This window comes from Oratosquilla oratoria, chromosome 3 (assembly GCF_046742065.1).
Source record: "Oratosquilla oratoria isolate Oo_2021 chromosome 3, ASM4674206v1, whole genome shotgun sequence".
Classification (NCBI taxonomy): domain Eukaryota; kingdom Metazoa; phylum Arthropoda; class Malacostraca; order Stomatopoda; family Squillidae; genus Oratosquilla; species Oratosquilla oratoria.
The window spans coordinates 36,177,687-36,204,454 of record NC_134779.1 but is presented as its reverse complement, the minus strand read 5'-3'; the positions used below and the strand labels follow the sequence as shown (position 1 = coordinate 36,204,454).

Genomic DNA, 26,768 nt, shown 5'->3' with positions numbered 1-26,768 from the left:
ACTCGTACTGAAGTGGTTAACTTTAATTATATTTCCTCCACCTTTGACCATCTGGAAAGTTGACATATGCCAAATTCTCCCCTCCTATTACCATAAGGGACTGAAACAGTTCCACAAAACTAAAGACTGAAAACAGTCCAATATTTCTTCCTCAAGGTATCTAAGAAGCCCGAGGACCATTCAGTTACTGTGAGACTGAGAGTTTCCAAGCCAGTGGAACTGATGGCAACAATCTCCATATGCAAGAACAAATCAGAACAATTATGTTAAAAATTTACACTTACCTTGTCATTATCTTCAGCTAATCCCCTAATTTTGAGCATTTCAGCTGTTTTTAGAAATCTTGCAAGATTTTCTTGTTGTACATTAACTTCTCCTTGATAGATAAATCTTAACAACTTTTCTAGGTCATTAAATTTGACTTCTGGTGGTAAAATTACTATTGGATGTTGACATGGATTTGCCTGGGTGAGAAAATAAAACAGAACATTTAGTACAATCACTCACATCACAAACCTAAAATATCAACAAATTCAGATACAAAAATTATTAAATCAAATGAGCAACTTTAATGAACTCAACATAAGTTTTTACTATCCCTCACTCTGGAATGCATAGTATAATTTTCATGAAAAAATGAAGTAATTGTAATAATCATTTGCTGACAACCCTAACTACAGCTTAATGATGGTTTCATCTGGAACACACTTCTGGCACCCTACATACATACATACATACATACATACATACATTCATTCATATATATAAATTCTACGGTTGAGCCTCATTTCACGCCCCAATCAACACTGTAATCTCTGCAGCAAGGAAAACAATTACATAAGAAATAAAAAGACAATGAACAAATAAAAAAACACCAGGCAACCCCCTCCCAATTCACAAATCAAATAAATAAATAAATACAAAGCAGACAAAAACACCACTCTGGGCCATGTCATCCCTTTATCTTTACATATTATCTCTCCACTCTCTTCTGTATTTTCTCTTCCTTACTTCATTTTTGGTCTTCCTCTTATAAGTTCAGTTCTGCTTTCCACACCCTTTTTGCTAGTCTTTCCTCATTCTTTCCATAGGCTTAAACCACCTCCGCACTCTTTCATCTACCCTATCTAACAGCTCTCTTTTCACTTCCGTATTCTGAATACCATCCATCATACTTTTGTTTCCCTTAGCTGCTCATGGATAAAGGGTCATCCCTGCCACCCACCCACTGCTTCATTTACATGGCAACCCACTTTCCTCATCCCCTCAAGCTACATACATACATATACCAAAGCTTTTCCACCTTACAAGGGAGGTAGCCAAAAAGGGAAAGGCATAAAATCATTCCCACCCACTCCATCCCTGAATACACTCCACACCCCTCCACCCTCCCTCTTATCTTAGCACCTCCTGGATGACAGGTCATCCCTGCACCTTGTCCACTGCCCTGGGTCAGAAGCAGTGTCGCAAGACACAGCACATCCACAGCAAGGCTGCTTCATTAAATCGGCGAACCCCCCTCTCCGTCCCCCCATGCATAAAATGAGAAGACGGGGAATATCACTTCGGGCTGCATCAAATTTTGCTCACACATACTACCTCATCCCCCATCCATTCCACCTTATGCATCACATCATCATCCATATACAACCATTCTCCATTCACCCGTCTTCTGTCCTCTCCCGTCCTTCCTCAACAGACATTCCCCTCTTCCCCAAAGCCCCCTTCACCCCATCCATCCACCTCATCCTAGGACGTCCCCTCATGTTCACTTCCTCCACATCTGCCTTCCATACCTCTTTTACTAGTCTTTCTTCACTCATTCTTTCCATGTGTCCAAACCATCCTAATACTCTTTCATCAACCCTATCTCCCAACTCCCTTTCCACCTCCGTTCTTCTCCTAACCTCATTTCTCAAGCTAAAATAGAGAAAGATGAGGAAAAATCCCTTTGGGGCGTGTCAATTTATGTTCCATTCCCAACCATTCTCCACAAATACCTATATCTTCCCTTCTCCCTTCCTTGCTCAATACATTCCCCTTTTACCCTTCCTCCCATCTATTCATCTCATTCTCAGTCTTCTCCTAAATTCACTCCACCCACCTCTGCCTTCCACATACTTTTAATTAAGTCTTTCCTCACCCATTCTACCCATGTGCCCAAGCTATGTCAGTACTCTTTCATAAGCACTATATGCCAGCTCCCTTACCCCACCTACTCTTCTCAACTCCTAATTTCTCATTCTATTCTTCCTTGAAATACCCACCACACTTCATACATTTATATTTCTCCTTTCTGTCTCCCTTATATTCCAAGTCTCTCCCCCACATTGTGTCAAAGGCACAATCACCCCTTCCCATAACCTTCTCTTTGCATCCATCCCCAGATACCTATTCCTCATGACACTTTTCATTCCTCCAGGGCATTTACTTGCTTCCCTCACTCTACAGCTTACCTCCACCCCTGATCTTCCATTCCCTGTTACACATGATTAAATACTTAAAAATATCCGCTGCCTCTAACTTCTCTCCTTTAACCACTTTGGTATGATGATGCCTACAAAGGCATCATGAGGCACAAGTGAGTACACAAGGATGCCAGCGTCGGCATCTTGATTATATATTTTTGTAGTTGTACATGAGCCCTGGATTCTGTGAACTGGTTTGATCACATTTTCTGTGTTTATTATTACTCAGAGTAAAAATGAATGAGTAATACAGAAGTGACTATATATTTTATGATGTGAGTAGTGTGATGAATCATACATATGGCAGCTAATGCTGTACACAAGAATTTGACTTGTACTAAGGTGGTTTAGATTTACCCCCAATTTACTGACACCTTCACCCATTGTATATCTCATCCCCTTACTTTCACCCACATTTACTTAAACTTCCTCCTATCACATACCTTCCCAGACTCTGTCAGTCTCAGACCCTCCTCTGAACCAGCCATGTGCTGTCACCAGCAAATACCAACTGACTCACCTCCCACTTCCTTGAAACCTCTTCAATCCTCTGCCCATTATCCTTACATTTAACTTCCATATCACCCTATGTACACAATGAACAGTCATGGTGACATAATACAACTCTGGTGCATATCCATTCCCAACCCTAAGTTGTATCACTCGTGTAAAAGCTTTTAACTGCCCTCAATAGCTTTTCCCATATCACATATATCTGCAATACTTACACACAATGCTTTCCTATCTAGCCTGTGATAAGCCTTTTCTAGTTCCACTAAGGCCCAAAAATGCATCTTTACCTTTTGCCAAAAACTTCTTGCATTCTGCCTTCCCATAAAAATTTGATCCACACACCCTCCACCCTTCCTAACCAACACTGTTCCTCACCAATTACTCCCTCTGTTCCTGTCCTAATCATCTCAATTAACACCCTCCCATATGCCTTTCCAACTACATCATATTGATCCCTCTAATATTACTACATTCGCAGTTGGTTGAGCGACAGCCTGCCTCCACGCAAGTCTCGGTTTGAATCCAGGAACAACTGTTGGAATTATTTGATTGACATCGCCAATGAGACATTCACATTTGTTCCCCTTTCCTTTGTAAAATGGAAGTATATAACCACTCTTCCAGTCCTTCTGCATATTTCCCTCCCTCAATTAATCTCACAAACCAATCCACTAACCATTCCTCCCTTGCCACACGCCATATGATATCCATCCAACCCAAATCTCTTACCAGCTTTCATAATCTTCAATGCTCTTGATACAGCTTTTCCTATAACCCTGGCATTTTCCTCCCCCATCAGTCATTTCCCTAGCTTCTCCCTTTGCCACAGATTTTTTTAAAAGGATAAAAAGATGTTTTTGAAGGATGTGGAGTGAGGGGGGGGGGTCAGGTACAGAACAGATGTTCATGGAAGTGAAAGGAGCGTCGGAAACACAGGTAGAGTATTTCAGAGAATTGTTGAATGTTGAGGTTACCCAAGCCTAAGCACATCTCTACCTTATAACCATCAAATACCTATGTCACCCCTTCCCTCATGGATAAGACTGTACACAAGGATACAAGCTCTGGTTACTGTCCATAACAACAGGGCCGTCACTGTCCCCTACCACATGACTCGAGTCAAACACAACACAACCAAACACATGTCAACAGCAGGGCCTGATAGCCAGAGCAGGTTTTTCCCTTGCTGCTTCTTTGTATGGTGATTACCCCTCCCTATTCGTTCACAATAATTTATGGAGCAGCCTTGAACATCCCTTCCCACTCCATCATTTCTTTGTCCATTTACAAAGTCCTCTCTAGGGGGGCACTCTCCTAGCCTCTTGATAGGGGGAGTTTGAGACATTAAACCATATCATCATAACCATTCTCCATATCTTTGAACTCTACCTTCAATGCTCATGTCTGTACTTGAAAAAGCTGTAACAAGCGAAACGTAGTACCAATAAAGGTTTCGATCTCACAAGGTGTTTATTCTCAAACTCTACCTTCCTCACTCAACAAATTATCATTGCATCCAATGTCCCTTTCACCCAACTTATCCACCTCATTTTCTTCTTTTCCTCAAATTTTCTGTCCACTTATGCTTTCCAAACCCTTTTTTGCTAGTCTTTTCACTCATTCTTTCTATATGCCCAAACTATCTCAGTATTTCCAGCTACCTGATCCAACAGCTTTCCCCTTTATAGAATAGGTGGCAGAGTCAAATCACACACCCACCACACATCCATTGAAAACCCATTTGTTGTTCCTCCATTCAGTGCCAATGAGGGGTACCTGCATGCAGTGGTCCAGCACAAATGCTGCCCATTTTCAAATCATATTTACCACCCTCATCTCTACCAGGAGGTGCAGCACAGAGGACCAGACACAAGTCTACAGGCTGGGCACAAGACCTCTATCAACTCCAACTGTATTTTACATCTTTTCACATATGGAAAGCTCCCTTATAAGGAAGGTAGCGAAGTCAGAAGGCACGCACCCACTTCCTCTCACTCCACCCCCATCCTCCACACTTTCCTCCCTCTCATCTTAGCTCTTCATGGATGAAGGGTCATCCCTGTCCCCCACCCACTGCCCTGGGTCAGAAGCAATGCAGCAAGACACAGCACAACCACAAGGCCACTTCACTTAAGCAACCCCCAATCTCCATCCCCTCATGCAGGAGATAGAGAATACAGGGAGAAATCCCCTTGGGCCGCATCAAAATATCATTCACACACAAACGATCCCTATTCCCCCCATCCCCTGCCCCCTCCCTTCCTTGCATCACAGTGTCATCTATACACAGCCACTCTCCAATCAACCCATCTCCTCCCTTCTCCCTTCCTTCCTCAATAGACATTCCACTCCTACTTAATGCCCCTTTCACCCCATCCATCTCACTCTAGCAATCCCTCCTTAAAACATACCCAGTCTTCCTTTAGCACTGATTCTCCTTGTCCTTCACTATACCCCATACTTCATCAGCTTAGCCTAGTATGTCTTCTCCTTTTTTCTATTTAATCTAATAAACTTTAGCACTTTGCTGCCTCTCTTACCTGTCTTCATTCCCTACTGAACCACAATTTTAATTTCCCTTGATCAGAACCCTTCTAATCTTTTTGGGCACCACTATATAATCCAGTAACTCCTTTGTGACTACCCTTCCACCCACCACCCTGGCCCATATACACTTATAATTGTCTTTCTTCACACTATGTTTGCTAATTACCATTTCTCTTTCAATACACATTACATCTTCACTATATTACAATTCCTGACACCACATTCTACCCTACTAATCACCTATTGGTTCATTTCCTACTTTTCCCATATACTGTAATCCCGAAACACCACTACATTTATATTTCTCCAAAAATTCCCTGCATGCTCATTTAAATAAATTCAAAAAGCTTCTCTCTTCTCATAGACCAACAATGAGTACTTGAATGTGGTCCTGCAGGATAGGCAGCAAAGCTGCCTATTTTCAGAACCTATCAAAGCCCTTGTTATAAAGAGCTGACAAACAGCAACTGCTACATTCTTACCACTTTCCCTCAGTGACAAAGAAAGTCTCACACCAATACAACAGAGTTCAAAGTAAGAGCGAGAGTGAGTGTGATTGTGTTTTTTTTTTTTTCAAACATTTATTATGACCTCTTGTCAATATTTCTTCTCGTACCAGGATTTTTTTCCTGTCCACTTTCTCCAAACTTCCTTCCAATTAATATGATTATCATGTCGCCTCTCTCTGCCTTCGAGTTTGCGAGTGAGTGTGTGTGTGTGTGCACACTAAAACACAGTCCTTTTCCCCTTCTATGGGCAAGTCTCCATTTCTATGGGTATGGTATATGTATGTATGGGCAAGTCATGTCAAAACCCACACCATCTACAGAGCAGACAAGAACATCTACAGAGCAGACAAGAACATCACTTTAGGATGTATCTTATATCAATAATCTTCCTTTCACTCTAATCTTTTACACTTTCTCACCTCTGCCCCACAACATTCCCTGTACATGCAAGGCTCCTTTCACCCTGTGCATCCACCTCATTCTAGGTCTTTCTTTGAAGTTCACTCTACCCACTTTTGCTTTCCATACTTTTTGCAAGTCTCCTTGTATGTTCTTTCCATATACCCATACCACTTCAGTGTTCCTCGATGTAACCTATCGAACACTCCCACCTTCACTCATGTTTTCTGCCTCATCTTCACGTTTCTTATGCTATCCAGGCTTAGAACACATACTTCTCAAATACATTTAGGCTCCTGTCCACTGCCTTTTAAATTCAAAATCTCTATTCCATACAGTGTCGAGTATAATCACTCCTTTACCTTCTCTTTACACTCATCCCCACATATATTTCTCATAACATTTTACAATCTACACAAACACTTATTTGCCTCCATTACTATATAACTCACCACATCCACTTCTCTATTCACTGCCACATGCAACTCCAACTACTTAAAACTCTCCAATTCTTCAAGCCTCTCACCTTTCAAATTCACATCCAATTACTATCATATATCTATATAATTAAAAATTATAAAGACCCATCATCTAGGAGGAGCCTAGTAAAAGGGAGGGAGGGGGCTGAATGGGAGAGGAGTATGTGGGGATGGAACGGGTGGGAGTGGATTTCATGCCTTTGTTTTTTGGCTACCTCCCATGTAAGGGGAAAATAGCCTTTGGTATATGTATGTTTAAATATATGATACTTTTACAGGCCCCTCCAGAAAGAAAAGAACAAAGAATATAGTAATGTATAATCTTTGGCTTTTCTATAATTCAATTACCACACTTACATACATACATACATATACCAAGGCTTTTTCCCCCTTACAAGGGAGGTAGCCAAAAAGGGAAAGGCATAAAAACACTCCCACCCATTTCATCCCTAAATACACTCCACACCCCTCCCACCCTCCCTCTCATCTGAGCACCTCCTGGATGACGGGTCATCCCTGCACCCTGCCCACCGCCCTGGGTCAGAAGCAGTGTCGCAAGACACAGCACATCCACAGCAAGGCCGCTTCATTTAATCGGCGACCCCCCCTCTCCGTCCCCCTTGCATATAAGGAGAGGACGGGGAGAAATCCCTTCGGGCTGCGTCAAAATTTACTCACAATTACCACACTTACCTTTAACAAATCTCTGAAGAAGACTGAACATGCTGACAAAAGCATTTTGTGTGCTTTAAGGAATTGTCCTTCACATGCTAATGTCACATCCACAAAGTCCTCATCATTTTTAAAGCCATCAAGAGCGGACACCAAGCTGGAGTGAAAATTGTTCCATCGTAGACAAAATTCCTGGGCATTTGGCATTTTTTCCTCCATACCCACTACCCACCTGAAAAGTAAATCAAAACATTAGTCTGTGTTTCAGTTTCCCATCAACAGTTTCAATAAAGTTTAATACACTAACTACTGCAAACTACCATCCCCATGGTACCACAGATACACAGTGATGGTCCTGCAAAACTTATTTTTGAGACAATAATCTCTCTGACATCAATTTTCAAAACCCTTCAACACCCTCATCTCAACTAAGGGTGCAGTCCTGATGGGCTGTCAGTCTCAAGACTAGGCCTAAGATCTCTATTGATTTCCACTATTCATCCTCCACTTTTTCACAAAGGGAGAGTAACAACCAGCAAATGCTACCCTCCTCCCACTAGTTAGTGGCACAGAAACATAAAACGCACTGATAACAGTCCAAAGTTTCTTCCTATATATCAGCCAAAGAGCCAAACAGTTGTTGCCAGCCACTGTGAGAATCTATTTCCTTTGAAATTGTGGGCAACAATTATCATTATCATGGTCTTCAAAACCAGCCTCTTCATACACAATATCTACCCACACCCTAACCAAAATATAATACAAAAAACATCAATGAAAACTTGGAAATACTTGGATGACACCACAAATACCAATGAAGTGTCAAGTTAACACAAATCTAAACTGTGGCAGACACAAAGGTTTCAAGCATCCCATGAAATCATCAATGACAATTTAATCCATTGATAAACATTGTTTCAAATAATTGAAGCATCACTATATGAACAATGCCAACTACTGAATAAATGTTCCACCATCATGGGATTTGCTTTTGACAAACCCCTGTACCCGCACATTTTTATCTATACTGACATCTTCAGGGAATACAAAATTATTACAAATAATCATCCTAACCTAACTGAGTAATGACCAAAGGCTGTCCCATTATCTTGACAGCTTGCTGAATTATTTGCAATTTTATTAATGATAAAATCATCTAAACTATACTATCTCAAGATAACATTCATATTGTCATAAAAGTTTATTACATTAACACAATTCAATAATGTTTCTTTCTACAATTGAAGTATAAGTTACAATTTTCTTGGTGTTACATCAGACATCACATGTTTGTAGGGAACCATAACTTCAGTAGCAAGAGAATTACCAATAAGAAGACAAGCATTATGGATTCTATCAAACATTTCCGCAATCAATGTTACCATTTTCTGTAAATCTACAAAAAAATAAGTGTATGACAGCAATTTACACTGCATAAAATAACACCAACACATATAAAAGGAAGTTTCTAGTTTCATAAACTGTTTGTGAGTGTTGAAATTTCTTTTTCATGTGCATTGGTGTTATTTTACAGTGTAAATTGCTGCCATGCACTTTTTCAATTAATTGTAGATTCACTGAAGATGGCAACATTGATTGCTCAAACATTTGAAAATAAAATCCATGAAGTTGTTTGGAACCTCAATGGTAAATTTTCTCGACATTTCAGTCAACTATCCCAGCTGCTGTGGAGCTGCAAGTTTTCCCTTTAAATAAACTCAAGGCAACAACAATTGCTATTACTGTACTGTATTTCACAGGTGCAGTATATTTTCCACGGTGTCAAGCAACATATTTTTTCTTTTTCAGATTTTTTCTTGTCCCCAGTCTTTAGATCATGATTTCAAATTTACTAGTAATTGCCAATAAGTCCATTTTTAGTCTCCACTCTGATTTTTTGTCTAAACAACTTAATTCTACGAGTAAATCTCAACTCATAACGAGTACAATTTCATTCCTAAAAAAACAAAATTATAGCAAACAATCATATAACAAACTTGTCAATCTGTTACCATGGTTTATCCCTTGCATGAGGCCCAGAACTCCTAAGATACTAGCCACAGGTATAGATTCTGCCCAAAGATCACTCAGTGAAAAGATTTTGTAGAGTTGTGTGGTATGAGTGGAGTTCAGTGTAATACAATATTGTCTTCAGTAAGTGCATTATGTTTTACAGTACACAGTTAATATTCTAGGGGCTTTAGTGACATCTCTATAGATCTGTTTCACAATATTCAATTACCTTCTGATAACAGAATTATAATATTTACTCAAATTTTGAACAATTATAATTTTCAACTTCTGCTATCCCTCTATTCTCCTTTACATCTGCAACTCCACCTTGTTGGTGTAACAGTGTCCACTAGGATGGCACTGCTAGTTTTTGCTTACAAAATATGAAATGTCTTGTGTGACATCTGCATCTTGGGCACTTAGGTGTTTGTTGCCTGGCCAATTTTATGTGGGTACTATTTCAAGGCTGGATGATGTGGTGGCACCAAGTCATGTGGAAAACGTAACTTGGCAAGTTCCCAGTTGTTTCTGGAAATCCAGTCAATAATCAAAGCAAACAAATATATCCATCTCCACCCATGGGAGCATGCCAGAGGAACTGGTAGCTGGCCTCCAGAACATAAAGTTCACTTGTACAACTAATATAGTTTAGGTAAATAGGAAACATTCCCAAATTTAAAAGCAAAAGTACACAAACTAACTTTCCAAGCCAAAAAAAGATAAAACAATTTCATACATGTATGCAAGTTGCACATACATGAAACCTGCAGCCACTACATCGGCTGTCAACAGTCCTTCGGTCCTCTTATAGATATCTCTGGCAAGAAACACTCGACTGTTCTCCATGTTCTCTACATGGGACCATTCAATCAACAGCTTGTCATATGAGGGGAGTAATTTCTGATTATCAGCCCTCTTAAAGTGGTAGAAATAAAATCAAAGTTGACAGAAATCATGAGTCCAGTCCTGAGACCGAGCCCCTCGGGACTGCCACCAGATGGAAGTGAGGGTAACGACAATTTTTGAAGACACAGCAGGTGGGCGGTTTTCTCTGGTACAGGACCATCACATACAGTCCCTGCTGTGGGTCTTCTCATATTCAATAGAATTGCAAAACTTCTAGTATCTACCAAATGATCTATGGCCTTGATTCTCTCTTATAGGAGACCTACAATTTCAAGGTATTTGGCGACAGCCATAAGTTGGCCCATAAATCATTCAAAGATAAGTGTTGTTGTGTAAACTGTGTTGGGCAGCATACAATGACACATTCTGTTTATGCCTGCTACCAATATGATTTTATGTTGGTATTCTTTTTAGTGTTGGGAAGTGACGAACATACACAGGTAAACAATAGTTGTGTCTTATGTGGATTTTCTTTGCTAAGTTTGTCAGGAGGCATGGAATTGATTGGTTTTAAGAAGTGTTGTTCAGTATTATCAGAATACTGTTAGGTGTAATGAGGTACTTGGTGTAGGTTTTCCATGACCTATGATAAGTGCACTGTGGATGTGGCTTTTCATACTGTGTCCTATGGGGTGTGCTTGATGATGTGGTGTCATATATGTCATGGTATACTTCACATGGATTATTGTTATGTTGTATGGCAGAAGAATGACATGGAAATAGCTAGGATATATTAGTAATACATACACGAAAAGAAGGTTGTCAGTCAAATATGTACTCCAAGACAATGTCTTCAAATCCCACACCATCACCCCAGGATACAAAGTAAAAGGATGCAAATTTTTACACCAACACCAGCTCTGAGGATGTGCAGATGAAGATGTCACCCAGAGGTAGTGTCAGTATGCTTGACTGTAGAACCATGCGAGTAACAGATATGCAGCTGATAAGTGTTTGTAGCTTTCCTCATACAATAAAAATGAGTTGAATGTGAGAGTTCAATTAAGTACTAGAATTTAGAACAAGTTAAATTCATGTTGTGTTATGTGGTACACATGAATGTGCCTATTTTAGAGGGCTGCATGCCACTCTCACACACGTGCATATACACTCTCACTCCCTATGTAGATATAAGGTGACGTAATGTTTGAGGTTTTGTATAAAACTGTGTACCAAATATGCCACATGTTCTGTGAAAAAGACAGTGTGTAGACGATTTATTTTGATCATTTTAGTGCAGCCTGTTATTTCATGACCTTATTTGTGCTATCTATAGGTTTTCTTTGTAATCATGTTGGGAACAGTGATGTCATGCCAGTTTATCAGGGTCCTTATGAATGGCAAGTACAAGTTACCCAAATCCAGCACTTAGTACTATTCTATGCTTCCCTCCCCCACCCCAACAGGTTTCTTGTATAGGATTTAAGATCATGTGCATCAAATGCAAGTTTTAATTTTGTAGCAAATTCTGGCCATTTAGTCAGAAGTGCTACTTCAATGTGTGGCCACTTAAGCACACATTTGGGCCCAGGACATAGACCCACTTCAGAAATTGGTGTTTTATGTCCTGGGCCAATTCCCAGAGTAGGTTATGTCCTGGGTCCAAATGTCCATAAAAGTGGCAGTTGGCGAGTGTTGGACTAAGAGACCAAGGTGTAATGTTAGTGAGAATTTTATTTTTGTGAGAAGGCTGACTTCTTGTTTCGTGTCGGCTATTTCTCAATCTCTTTAACCAATATCCAAACTATAAAATTTATATTGGTGTCCATGTCTGTTGATATGATCTTCCTTGTCTCTTAGGATTAATCAATTAATCACCCCTGGTCTCTCTTGCACATAACCTGCAGTCTTCAGGTAACCAGCAAGTCTGTGGGTGGGGCATGTCACTCAAGGAGGTTACAGTGTATTATCATATAGGGATTGCTGGTTAAAAGGCATTGTAATATAGGGTGTTCTGCATCCTTTGTATGGTGGTTGCATCTAGGGCTGTTTGAATCTGTGACCAGTCTCTTGGGACCATCAAAGGCCCTATTTGAAGCTACACATCCTCTAAAATTATGCATACTGGCAATTCCTGCACTAGTGTTTCTTTTAGTCCTCTCTTACTGGGTAACAAGTTTTGAATTCACTTCCAAACATCTGCAGCCCACCTTGGTAAACAACAGGCCAATTTATGTGGGTACATTTCAGGTTAAGTTAGGTTAGGTTAGATTTTTAGTTGAAGGGATAAATCAAGTTTCAATGACTGGAAACTTGCAGCCCCACAGCAAATGGCAATGGTCCTTAGGCCCTCTCACAGATCTCTCTAAAACTCTGAATTATGTCTGTGTTGTATAATTGCAGTACAGTTTCTATGTCACTAGTCAAAAGCAGTATGAGGAAAACAGTTGCCGATTGTTAATTCTCGTGTTCAATGGTGGACGAAATATAGACAAGTTAATATAGAAAGATCCTGGGTCTAGTCCGAGGACTGAGTGCTAGTGCCATGAGGCCTCTAAATGGACTTGTGGAGGCTTACTGGGAAATGACTATGACATCCCTCTCACAGGACCACTTTGTGCAGGTACCAGTTGTCAGTCCCTGGTTTCGTGGAAGGAGAGGACAGGGATATAAACCATGCATCTGAAATAAAAGCCAGAATAATCTGAATCATATGACCAATTAGCAGATAAACCTTGTGAATAACAATTATTGTCTCCAAATTCACCAACTGGGAACTCATTGCAGCTTGTAATTGTTCTTGGACCCTCCCATTTCTTGGAAGAAACTTTGGACTAATCTGTTGTATTAATGTGGGGCTGTTTCTATGTCACCAGCTTATAGTAGCTGGATAAGAGTTCAGTGGCTGTCAGTTCTCTCTAAAAAAAGTTCTTGATCTCATTCTGACAATCCAGTGTCAGTCCCACCTCCTGATGTGAGGATGTGAATAGGTTCTGTAGACGGGTAGCAGGGAGTTAATTCTCTGATATCCAGCTTGCAGGACTACCTTGCCATAGTACCCATTGTTATGAATGTATAATATCAACAATAATTAACATACATATGTACATGACCACATATAACAAGCCAATAAAAATTCTACAACCAATGGAAACCCAAGCAAACAATATCAATTACAATTATCAATAACCCGTGTTACACAAAACAACAGTTTTGGTCAAAATTGTATGACAAGCATTAGAGTTTGCATTACTACCATTTCAAAAATCTTGATATCAAGCCCATTATCAATAAAGCAAATCCAATTAGACATGACATCATTTACTACCAAGTGGAGTGCTTTTACAACTTGCATACATTCAGATTCAAATTTCTCTGAATATAGTGACAGCAAGGGATGACACACACACATGTGAATTAATGCATAAGCAATCCATCTACTGGATGTCAAGTATACCACTGAAAGGAGCCCTCTTAAGAAGGCATGGCTAAATAAAGAAGCATAAGTGGTAAATGCTCTGACTGACGCAATTTATTTCCGTGTTTATTGTTTTTCCCAAACTTATTTGGACAAAATAAGGGGTGTCTTCTATCATTTTCATTGCAAATGAAAATATTTTGCCATATTTAGCACAAGAGGGATTGGGTAGTAATTCATGTTTGCAACTGGATCTCAACTGAGCCCATTTCACATATGAACAAATACCACAATTATCATTTCACTTGTAAATGCAATGTTAAAGTACTTTAAACCTATTTGAAAAAAAATATATATTTCTGGGAAATAAAATCCATATCTATCATTCACTTCTGATATTCAATTTTTACTGCAATTTATTGAAAAAGTAACAATATTCCTTTTTGAACAATTATGCACCCCACCATAAGTGCAATTTTACAAATAAATAAATTGTAATGTCTGAAATGCTTGTGACTCATTCACATTAGTTAACACTCATATATTTATACATCTTGAGGTAATAATTCTTCTGAAACAGTATCAATACAACTGTGGGACACCAGTATAACCAAACACTACTTGTTCTACATAAAATTCCACTTCCTGGTAGGTCAGCTTTGTGCACCAAAATAACAAGTCTAAACCCATCCCCCATTTTGAACATCCAGTAATCAATTCATAAGCCCAGCCCAACATTTATAAGCTGGGAGGTACTGCAGCATAAAATTACTGCCAACGACATTTCTACTGCTTAAACTGCACCTAATGACCCATTTCACAACACATATCCTTCCCTAAACAACAAGAATACATTACCATAAAGCACTGACAGCGAGTTAAACCTCCGCCCTGAAACAATGCTACACCGTCAGTCTCCTACTTCTCTATAACATATATGCATAATTAATAGGCATATTAAAGGTGAAGTGCTCATAGATTATTGGTTTTCTCCTCCTGCTCATTCTTTGCGCTCAATTCGCGTATTCTTACTTTTTCCCATCCAATTCCCCAGTACCATAGAAGCATCTTTCTGTTAACTAATTAGACGTCTTACCGTTTACTACAGTAACCAGAACAAGCCAAGTCATGGTCCTCTAAACCCATACAACCACCCATAGCCACCCGCAGACCTTAACCACCCAAACTTGCTTACGACCAATTTGAACTTAAATTTGTGTATTTTGACCAATAGTGGGCATCATTAGATAAAAACACGTCATTTACTAGGTCCCGTTCCTTTGTGTACGATCCCGCCCATTCCCAAAAGCCAAGCATTGCCTATTCCCGAACTACCGTCACCCCCTTCCGCTCCCCTACTCCTATTCCCACGCGTTACTACCACCTCGTATCACAACAAAACCATAAACATTCTAAGGTTGATACTTTATACAAACATGCTATGAACATTTACAATACTGTTCACACTCCACAAAGTTATAATAAAAGTCACCCAATACAGTTATATACAAATATTAATAGCGTACCTACCACCACTACGCTCACTCGCTGTGTTGTATACGTTCCAGTAATAATATATTACTTCATAAATATATGGTTTATTGTTTATAATTAATGTTTATATATAACATATATTCATAGTCAACTACCATTGAAAGAATATTTTTTTCACAATAAATAAGTTTCATATGAAAATAATAATCATACTTTACAATAGTGTGATTTACCCTCCAAAATATGCGACAGGACGCCGGGAAGGAAGTGGAGGCGTTCCTAAGGGCGTATTGATTCAATAAAAGATGACGCGCACAACTGCTCATGTCTATTCTTTCATCTGCCAACCCCACGCTCTTCAAGCTTATCGATATGCAACGCTAGCCCATGCTGGAGTATCTAACAGCGATGTTCTCCTGACCATTTCCAATGGATTTTTCCGTGCCAAGCAAGGCGCTTTACCATAAATGCGCAAATCCATGCATTTTTTCCCCTTATACTATAATCATAGCTTGTTATTAATCCCGTGTCACTGAACGGAGCACAACGGAGAGGGGTTCAAAGGGGTCGCAACCACGCAGCGTCAAAAACACCTACTTCCAGTGCCTGTAAGGGCCTTCAAGGGGGATCTCATTAAGTTAACTTTGAGCATCATCATTAATAAGTCCTTGTTGGATAATAATGAGCATATCATTTCTCAAGTAACGATTTTTTTTAAATTAAATCATATTATAGTAAAACATTAGGGAAGGACCAACTTCTGAACCAACTATCTCCCTACAGATTTGTACTTCATGACCGCAGTTACGCAGGGTAACACCTGCATTGTCATGTCACTCACTCCCTTATCATGACCTAAATTTCGTCCAAGGAATCCAGTCCTACGAAAACGATGGAATATAATTATACCCCCATATAAACTTATTATCATCTAAGTTTTAAATCTTTAAGATACTCGAGGGATTTGCAGTTAAATAACCGTCGTCTCCTCATTGCCCCCTAAGGAAACAGCGTTGTGAGCTCTTTCCTCCCAAGCACTTCACGGCCGACAAGTTTTCCTACAAGTGACCCACTATGGTTCCGCGGACTGCACCATTCCTTTACACCAGTTTCCTGTGATTTACACTTGTGCATAGTGTTTAACTGTTTATATTTAAATATACATACATACGCATACATAGATACATACATATATGCATACGTACATACATATATGCATACGTACATACATACATACATATATACACATACATACGTACATACATACATACATACATACATACACACATACATACATACATACAAGTTGAAATTATATGTAAAATGCCACAAATAGTATACAATAAAGAAGAAATGTTTGAGGGAGAAGAGGGTGAATGTAAGGAAAATGTCACAAACAACATAATCGAAGTACTTGTACTTGAAATGTCAAAATTCAAGAAAATGGAAGTGAGAAATGCCTCAGGGCCAGATAGGGTCTATAATTGGATATAAAAATGTAGAAACAACGGATAAAAACACATCTATTTATTGCTAGTTCTCTGAGAAGAGGGAAGGTGGCATTAGTTTGGAAATCTGTAAATACGAGAATCAGTAATCGTATCGTTCGAAGAAAAAACCAGGGAGGTACCAATAGATTAGAGACTAATTACTTTGGCCAGTGCAACAGCCAAAATATGTAAAGAAAATATAAAGGGTGGCTGGATGAATTACTTAAGAGGAGAAAGGAATCTTAGTTGACTATCAATTTGGAATTAGAAAAAGGAAAGTCTTACGTGACAAGAAATGGCTTTCGACGACATCCCACGTGAGGTTAACATGGAAGTTAAAGCGTAAGTCTTACACGGGAATTAGTTTAAGGTTGTTTTCAAGTAATAGACGTTTGAGAACAGTAGTGAGACATGGAAAATGGGATTGGATAGGAGTAATTAGCGAATACCACAGGGCTCAGTTCTGCCAGCTGTAATGTTCCTACTGTGTGAACGGTGAATGGAATATATGTAGTAATGGTGAATGGAATATATGTAGCTACGCAAACTTGTTTGTAGATGCCAAGATCACGGAGCAAGTAAAAAAAACGGAGAAATGTAAGCTGCTACTTTGACAAAGATTATGATGAAACCAGGAGTGGAAGATAAACTTTAATACAGAAAAATGTAAAATATTGGTGCTTGGTCAAAGTGAAAAAATATCAACGAGATGTGAAATGAAGGTGAGAGGATACGCCAGATGGCGCGTAGTTGTGCCCATCTTTGCCCTATGCATTCTGGACTTTTGTAGCAGGTAACAGTCACTGCTGAGAATTGGAAAAAGTGCGGGACTCGAACCCGTGACCAGGAAGATGCGAGGAAATAAGAGGAGAGACAAGTTGCCAAAAAATATAAGGTTGGCGTTTCATAACAGTCATTAATAATTGGAATGAACTCCCAGAATGGGTGGTAAATGCAGACACAGTCAAAAGTTTTGAGGCAAGGCTAGACAAATTCTGGGAGGGACAAGAGCAAATATATAATTATAGAGCACAAATTAACACTGCACGCGGCCAGCACCAACATCATACTAGAAATCAGGCTGCCACACTGGAGTCACAGGCCACGTAAAGCCTCTTCCAGTAAAACGTCAACTGTAATGATATGGATAAGACCATATGGTGAGAGAAAAAATTAAATCTGATTCCCCGCAAACTGGAATATGCAGCATATTGATGTGGTCACAACACCTTATGGGGATACAAGAAAATACAAATGGAAACAACCAAATTTATCCTAAGCTTACGTGATAAAACAAGAATACAAAATGAGAAAACTGTTATATTTACCACATTGGAAAAGAAAGAGACCCAGTAATGATATTTAGACCAGAAAAAGGCTTAGAAAAAAGGACAGAGAGAACTTGGTGTTAAACAATTAGGGATGAAAAGTACTAGAAGTGGATTGGAAAAGTTTTTTTAGTGGGATAAAAAAGAAAAATGGAACAATGCGGAAGTAAGGAATTATGTTGAAAAACGACTGCTTAAATATGTACGGGATTATAATTTTTCACATTGATACGTGGGTTTTATGGAACAAACTGGATGAAGATGTAATTCGTACCAAAGATTAATGGAGGCAAAAAAGACGGGGCTCCATGAGCTAAGCGCATACATGCTTATATGCATAAACGCATACACACCCATACATACATACATGTATACATAATACATATATACATGGATACATAATACATATGTATAAATTGAATAATGAGGAAGACATAAATTGTGAATAAATATGGGTGGCATTTCATCTAACCCGCCCCACACTGAGATATGAAACAGTGGTGTGGACACAATAAACAAACAAGCAGGTTAGATAGATGAGTAAGTGAATAAATCAATATATCAATAATAAGTGGATATATATTCAAAAGGATTTAGATAAACTACAGCAATGGTATGAAAAGTGGTTAATGAAATTCCAAGTAAACGTAAGGTTATGCACATGTAAGAATAACGATTACAATGTATTTGGAAATACATTAACAAAAGTGGATAGTGAAAAGGATCTCTGTGTAATTGTCATTAATTATCTCAAATTACCTAATAGCCCAGCAGGTATGTGAAATATTTTGGTAGTTTTGTGCCTTTGATGATACAAGCATTAAATTTGGTACACAGTTATACCATACCCTTAGGAAACAATTTGGATATAGGGACATTCCAGATCACTCCAAGGGTCAAAATGGTGGCTATTTTACAAAATGGCTGCCACGAATAACTAAACTCTACCTACAAGGTCAGCAAAGTCATATGTGCTTGGTGCAAGACACAATGTAGTGAGTATAATATTACTATCAACTGGTATGCACATGTTTAAGACTTTTAACTTTTCTTTTCTGTTTTCAGGTGATAACTCCACTGAAGTGTGCCCATAGACTGATCCCCTGCTTGGTAGTGGTTCTTCCCAATTTTACAGTGATTGATGTTGGTTCAAGACAATGGCCAAGCATTTTAAACTATTAGACCCCCAGCAGCGAGGGCCAAGTAAAACTGTTGCATCAATTAACCAGACAGACTGGAACCTATGTGTGCTGTGTCAGATGGACACCACTGAGCCTCTTCATTGTCCAGCTAACTCCAAGCGAAGTACAGAAGGGTCTGGGTATCAGACTCTTGCAGACAACCTCCTCAGGTTCAGTGAGATCGACTGCCTGCCAAAAATCTCTTGACATGTCCCGCTTGGACGATGGTGAGGGTATCAAGTCCACCTTCCAGCACCACAGGGCTAAGTGGCATGATTCGTGCAGACTACAATACAACAAAACTCGATTGACTCGGGCAGAAAAGAGGAAAACAACAAGTGGAGATACCGAAGGCGTGACACGAAAGTATACCCGTCAGAGTGTGGACCGCACAGAGACACTGCTCGAAACATGTTTCTTTTGTGACAAGCCAGCAGGTAACGAGTCTCTGCGTAAAGCTTCTACCTTCGACCTGGACAGACGAGTCAGGAACTGTGCTCTGAAACTAGAAGACAAGTCACTTATTGCTAAACTGAGTGCTGGGGATATGATGGCGCAAGATGCCCTGTACCATGTGAAGTGTCTGGTTTCCCTCTATAGCAAAGCAAGGGACACAAAGAGAACTTTGGATGACCAGAATGATATAAATCATGGCATAGCTCTCGGAGAACTGGTGTCCTACATCGATGATGCCCGCATGGACGCTCTTGTGCCACCAGTGTTCAAGCTGGCAGACCTAATAAGTATGTACAGCAACCGGCTGAATCAGCTTGGAACAGTCTTGCCTGGACGTGTTCACTCGACCTAACTCAAGTAACGGATCATGGCATATTTTCCGGACATGGAGGAGCACAAGCCTGGCCGATATGTTCTGCTTGCTTTCAACGAGGACATCGGATCAGCCCTTCACAAGTCCTGTGAACACGATGCTGATAGTGATGTTATTCATCTTGCTAGAGCCGCGAACATAGTTCGAAGAGACATGTCCTCTCTGAAGAACGATTGCTCCCTGTTCTCCAGGTTGTTCATTGCGTCCCAGATACGTGATGGAGATCTCGATGAGTTTTTCGCACATGAAAACCAAGCATGTCCCCCTGCATTGTCACACATGGGCAAGATGAGACTTGGAACAAAGTCAGATCAGGTTGGCTGCTTAGAAGATCTGGTCCCTCCACAGGAGAATGCTGCTGCCGCTGCTGCTGCTGCTAGTCCAGCAGTTGAAGTAAGCATTCTTGATGGTGCAGCGATCATCAATATGCTGCCACCTGGCACAGCAAAGACCTTCAATGAGTATGCATCACAAGTATTCTTGTCATATATCACATCTCACTTGCAGCATACGAGCAGGGTGGATATTGTCTGGGATGAATACCTCACAGACAGTTTGAAGGCAGACACTAGGAAGAAGCGAGGTAAAGGCAACAGGAGACGAGTCGAGCCATCTAGTTCCATTCCTGGAAACTGGCAAACCTTTCTTCGCACAGATGAGAACAAGATGGAGCTGTTTGACTTCTTAGCCACCAGGGTAGAAACAATAGACACAGACAAGTCATCAGCACCCACCACAAAGAAGTGGTTTGTACGCAGGCCTGAGATGTTGTTGGTCTTGCCCCTTGTGTCATGAGGAGGCTGACACAAGAATGCTACTCCATGTTGAAGATGCTGTGAGGCAGGGATACAGCAAAGTGTCGATCCGCACAGTACAGTAGAGACTGATGTTGTGCTCCTTGCGGTGACAGCAGCTGGACGTCTGGACATTGATGAGCTCTGTGTTACTTTTGGCACAGGAAAGAACTTCAGGTTCTTGGCCGCTCACGAGATGGCTGTGGCACTGGGACCTAACAAGTGTCGAGGGTTGCCATTCTTCCATGCCCTCACTGGATGTGACACCGTTTCAAGCTTTGGAGGTAGGGGGAAGAAAAAAGCATGGGAAACCTGGAAAGCCTGAGATGAGGTCACTGATGTCACTGCAGCATTCTGTGCCTTGGCTGCCACGCCAACTCCTTCAGCCGTAGATGACCACATGGATGCACTGGAGCGTTTTGTTGTTTTGCTCTATGATCGCACCAGTAGCCAGGAACATGTCAATGAGTGTCGCAATCATCTGTTCACCCAGACTGGCAGATCAATAGATGCTCTCCCACCAACTCAAGAAGCCCTGAAACAGCACATCAAGAGAGCTGCCTACCAAGCCGGCTACTGTTGGGGCAAGATGATGGTGTCCACACCAGAGCTACCATCGCCCAGTGACTGGGGGTGGGTTCACACCGACAGTGGCTGGGACATATACTGGACAACCCTCCCAGAGGCAACTGAGGCATGCCGGCAACTACTAAGGTGTGGCTGCAAAAAGGGATGCAGAGGACAGTGCAAGTGCGTCAAGGCTGCACTCCAGTGCACAGCTCTATGTCACTGGTGGGGAGTGTACGAGAGAGTAGAACTGGGACAAGAGAGATCACAGATGATAATTATGTTAACATGTACACATGTATCCAAGCATCATATTAGACTCTGTTACCTGGATGTAGAGTTTCCATTGTATAATTTTGACTATGTAAGTTGATGTTAGGTTCAAACAGAAGCACTTCCTCTGAGTTCAAGAGTGTTAAATGGTCAGCAGTCATTCCATGGTGCTTGGTAACAGTTTTTTTTTAAGAGTTTGTTGAAGAAAACCATCCAAAAGTACAAAAAAGCACAAAAAAATGACAAAATAAATAGTTTATTCACGCTTTGTCACCTTTATTTGCTATCTCTTACTTGCTAGAATCTATATTCAGTTGAATAAAACCACTGGTATGCTTCTTCAAGAAGTAAATATAGTTGTATCCACATGTATCCTATGTCGCGTACAGCACAAAATCGGCTATTTTGTAAAATGGCCGCCATTTTGGCTCTGGGAAGAATCTGGAATGTCACTATATCCAAAAATCTTTCTAAGATACTGCCCTAGCAGTGTGCCAAATTTCATGCTTGTATCATTAAAGGCACATTTTTCACATATCTGCCGGACTATAAGCAGTGTATGCCTCAGAGAAAGCAAACAAGATTCTAGGACTGATTGCGCGATCTTTTGATTTTAAAAGTACATTTGTCATTAACAAGTTATATAAGTCGTTAGTGCGTCCACATTTGGAATATGCTGTATGGTCACCGAATTTCATTAAAATCACTGACGTATTGGAAAAAGTACAACGGCGAACCACAAAACTGATTCCAAATATCAGAAATAAACCACATGAAAATCGACTGAAACACATGAATCTATTTTCCCTAAAAAGGCGTAGACTCAGGGGTGATTTGATACAGCTCTTTAGGATTCCAAATGGAACTGACATAAAAAATGACGAAATTTTCACAATGAATACTAATCAGACAAGAAATAATGGTCTCAAACTGTCAGGAAGTCAGCTTGGAAGTGGGTAGAAACAACTTCGCCAGCCGTGTAGTAAATGAATGGAATAAACTTCCTGCAGAGGCAGTGCAATGTAGTACAGTTCGAAGTTTTAAGATACACTTAGATAAACCTAAGCAATAAGCTGTAATGCCTGCCATTTATCTTTTCTTATTCATTTACTATTATTATTATTATTATTTAACTGTTTGTTTATTACTTATCGTTATATATTTGTTTGTTTTATTAATTAACTTTATCATTTTTTTTTCGTATCCGACCTAGTTATGGACCAAAAGGTCTTCTGTCGGCATGTTCTTTTGTAACTTTTTGTATATAAATACATAAATGAGGAAATAATTAATAGATAGATAAACAAAGAAATAAAAATATTAATGAATAAACAAGTAAATAGATAAATAAATGGATGTAAAAACAAATGAATAAATAAATAAAAGATAAACGAATAAATAAATTAACAGACTGATCAAAAGAATAGAAGGAACATGAACCATAGTCATCCTTGACTGATAAGACATATATGACAGGCTGAAAAAAGATGAGACTACCCACTTTGGAGGAAGTGAAGGAGGGAAATGACCCTTTTCCAAAGTTTTAAGAGCTGCTGCTTAAAATACACGTCTGTGGGGAAGAACTTAGTTTAAAGAATTAAATCATATATAAGTGGTTGCAGAGTATTTATCCAACATTTTCATCAATTTCTATATAGAAATAATATGATTTTTCACCCATCTCATCTCATCCCCGGTCGTCCCCTCACGTTCACTTCATCCATCTCTGTCTTCCACACCTCCTCTACTAACCTTTCTTCACTCATTCTCTCCGTGTCTACAAACCATCCCAGTACTCTTTCATCAGCCCTATCTGCCAGCTCTCCTCCTCACCTCCTCGTTCTTCACTCTATCTAACCTTGTAACTTCTACCATACTTCTCAGATGAAATATCTGAGAAGTATGGTAGGAGTTACAAGGCTGGATAGGGTGAGAAACGAATATGAGAGCTGGGGTGGAAAAGGAGGTAGCAGATAGGACTGATGGAAGAGTACTGGGATGATATGGACACATGGAAAGAATGATTGAAGAAAGCTTAGTAAAAAGAGGTGTGGAAAAGAGAGGTGGGTGGAGTGAACTTGAGGGGACGACCGAGGATGAGATGGATGGATGGGGTGAAAAGGGTGTTGACCAAGAGGGGAATGTCTGTTGAGCAAGGAAGGGAGAGGCAGGAGATGGGGTGAGTAGAGAATGGTTGTGTATAAATGATACTGTGATGCAAGGAAGGATGGGGTTGGGGTAGAGAGTGGTTACGTGTGAATGGTATTTTGACGCAGTCCGAAGGGATTCCTTCCCGTCTTCTCTTTTTCTGCATGAGAGGACGGGGAGGGGGTGGGGGTCGCCGATTAAGCGAAGCTGCCTTGATATAGATGTGTTGTGTCCTGCTACATTGCTTTTGACCCAGGGCAATGGGCGAGATGCAGGGATGACTCGTCATCCACGAGAAGCTAAGATGAGGAGAGAGTGGTGGATGGGAGTGAAATGGGTCGGGGTGGGTATATGTCTTTGGCCATTCCCCTGGTAAGTAGGAAAAACCCTTGGTATATATGTATATAGATAGATGAATAATGACCACTGACACCTTGGGACTTCCGGTCTTGCCTTTGGCATAATAAAGTATGACAATCTTTTGATATACAGATAAAAAAAATAGCCTACAGATATTATCTGTGAGATGCCTTGGTCTGAGGTTACTTCATCTGTATGCATTAAAATGTTATTAGTTATAATGATGAGGATATGGAATATGTACAAATAAACAGTGTTTATGTGAGGAACATAGAATTTATAAAACTGTATTAGAATATAATTCATTAAATATCTGTCAAAGTGAACACAAGAAACACAAACTGTCGAAGTCCAGGTCACTGTTCGAGCAAGGCTTTCCTATGCGTTGTCAGTCAATAATTTTTATCTCCTATAATTCTATGAATTTCCAAAACCCATTCATTTTTTTCATAAATGATATAACACATATGTTCTTAATTAAAAAAAGACATCATGCTGCTATCATACAGCCTGACAGTGTAAAACAGACCAATGAAAGAATTCAGGTCGTAATATGTACAAACTTCAGCGAATTGTCAGGCGCTAAAAATTTATTATTTATAGTCATTATTGTTTTACTATATTTCTTATTTTCATAAAATTCATAAATCATTTAAACACATTCATTAATTTCTCGACTATTTTACAATAATATTAGACTTTGGGGTCAGGTAAAAGTCACTGCTGGGAATCGGAAAGAAGTACGGGACTCGAACCCACAACTAAAAGAATGCGAGCCCAACACGCTTCCGATGACGCCACCACCGCACAAGTAATCACATGTCTAAATAAATAGTACAAACCATATGTTTTTACACAGAAACGTCAATTTGTGGACCAGATTATAAGAAATTATCCAGGTCAACAGCATAAATGAATCTAAGTCATATATTGGTAATTGGATGTATAAAGACGGGACCCTCTGAGCATCTCCGAGAATATGTACATTACTAATGAATGTAATTAGGTGCATACATACATATATGCATACATACATACATTTGCCCCATAGGAAAAAGTGACCACGTAGCAATTTAATTTCATTTGGTGAATGAGGAGATAAAGTCAAAGAATGAATCACACAGGCACGGGAGACTCAATTTTGGGAAGGCTAATTACTTGAGTGTAGGACAAATTACCACCGAACAAAACACCACTGGACGAAATACCCCCGGAAACAACACCCCTGGACGAAATACCCTTGGACGAAACACCCCCGGGCGAAACACCCCTAATATATTTAACCAGTTTGCTTATCAGTGAAAGCGTAATATCAATATTTTTTTCATCATCATCACCACCATCATCATCTCCACCATCATCATCACCGTCACATCACCACCACCACCACCACTCATTATCATCATCACTGCCACTGTCATTATCATCATCATCATCAACATCATCATTACCATCATATCACCACCATCATTATCATCATCACCACCACAATCATCGTCACCATCATCACCAACACAACCATCATCAATATCATCATCATCATCACCATCATTATCACCACAATCATCATGATTACTGTCACATCACCATTATCATCACCAGCACATCACTACCACCACCATCACCTTCATCATGACCACCACCACTATCACATCACCACCACAACCCACCATCATCACTTGCCATGACCATCACATCATCACCACCACCATCATCATCATCATCACCACCATCATCACCACCATCACCATACACAGCATCACCACCACCATTACATCACTATCATCACATCATTATAATCACCATCACCACCACCACATCATCATCATAATCGCCATCACCACATCATCACGACCACCATCTTCATCACCAACACCATTTTCACCGCGACCACCATCTTCACCATGACAACCACCATCACCATCACCACAACCATCATCATCACCACCACTATCATCACCATGGGGATGTTTTGTCTAGGGGGGGTTTCATCCGGGTGTGTTTTGTCCAGGTGTGTTTCGTCTGGGGGTGTTTTGTCCGGATTTGAAATTACCTAGGGTTGAAGAATTTTTCGAAGATGCAGACTTAGAGGAATTCATGAATATCATGAGGATAATGATGAAATGGGAAATCTTGTTCTACATTTACAACTTTAGGGTGAGAAAACATGCACCAAAGATTAATTGAAGGAAGAAGCAGAAACAGGAATGGTTTAACAAAAGGTGTGATATTGCAATAAAAGCCAGACACATGGCTTGGCTTAGGGAAAATGGAGGAAGAGATGAAGCAATAAAGCAAAAGAAGCTTACAAACAAGCTAGGAACGAATACACAAGGATCTGCAGGGAAGAAGAGAGTAATTTTGAAAGAGGTGTTGTAGACAAATGTAAAGATGGACTGAACTCCAGGCTTATAAATGGTAAATTGAGGCACTAGGAAGT

The 26,768-nt window shown here is 40.0% G+C and overlaps 1 protein-coding gene across 2 annotated transcripts in view; it reads right to left on the bottom strand.

The window, feature by feature from the left end:
* Positions 1-13,143, bottom strand: part of LOC143021494 (uncharacterized) — a 56,384-nt gene extending 43,241 nt beyond the window's left edge. For both annotated transcript variants that reach the window (XM_076179057.1, XM_076179050.1), the window contains exons 1-3: positions 13,025-13,143; positions 7,609-7,819; positions 285-464 (exon numbers count right to left, since the gene is read on the bottom strand). In XM_076179057.1, the coding sequence (XP_076035172.1) occupies positions 285-464; positions 7,609-7,819; positions 13,025-13,128 (495 nt within the window). In that variant the 5' untranslated portion in view covers positions 13,129-13,143. The remainder of the gene's footprint in view (positions 1-284; positions 465-7,608; positions 7,820-13,024) is intronic.
* Between the last annotated feature and the right edge of the window lie 13,625 nt (positions 13,144-26,768).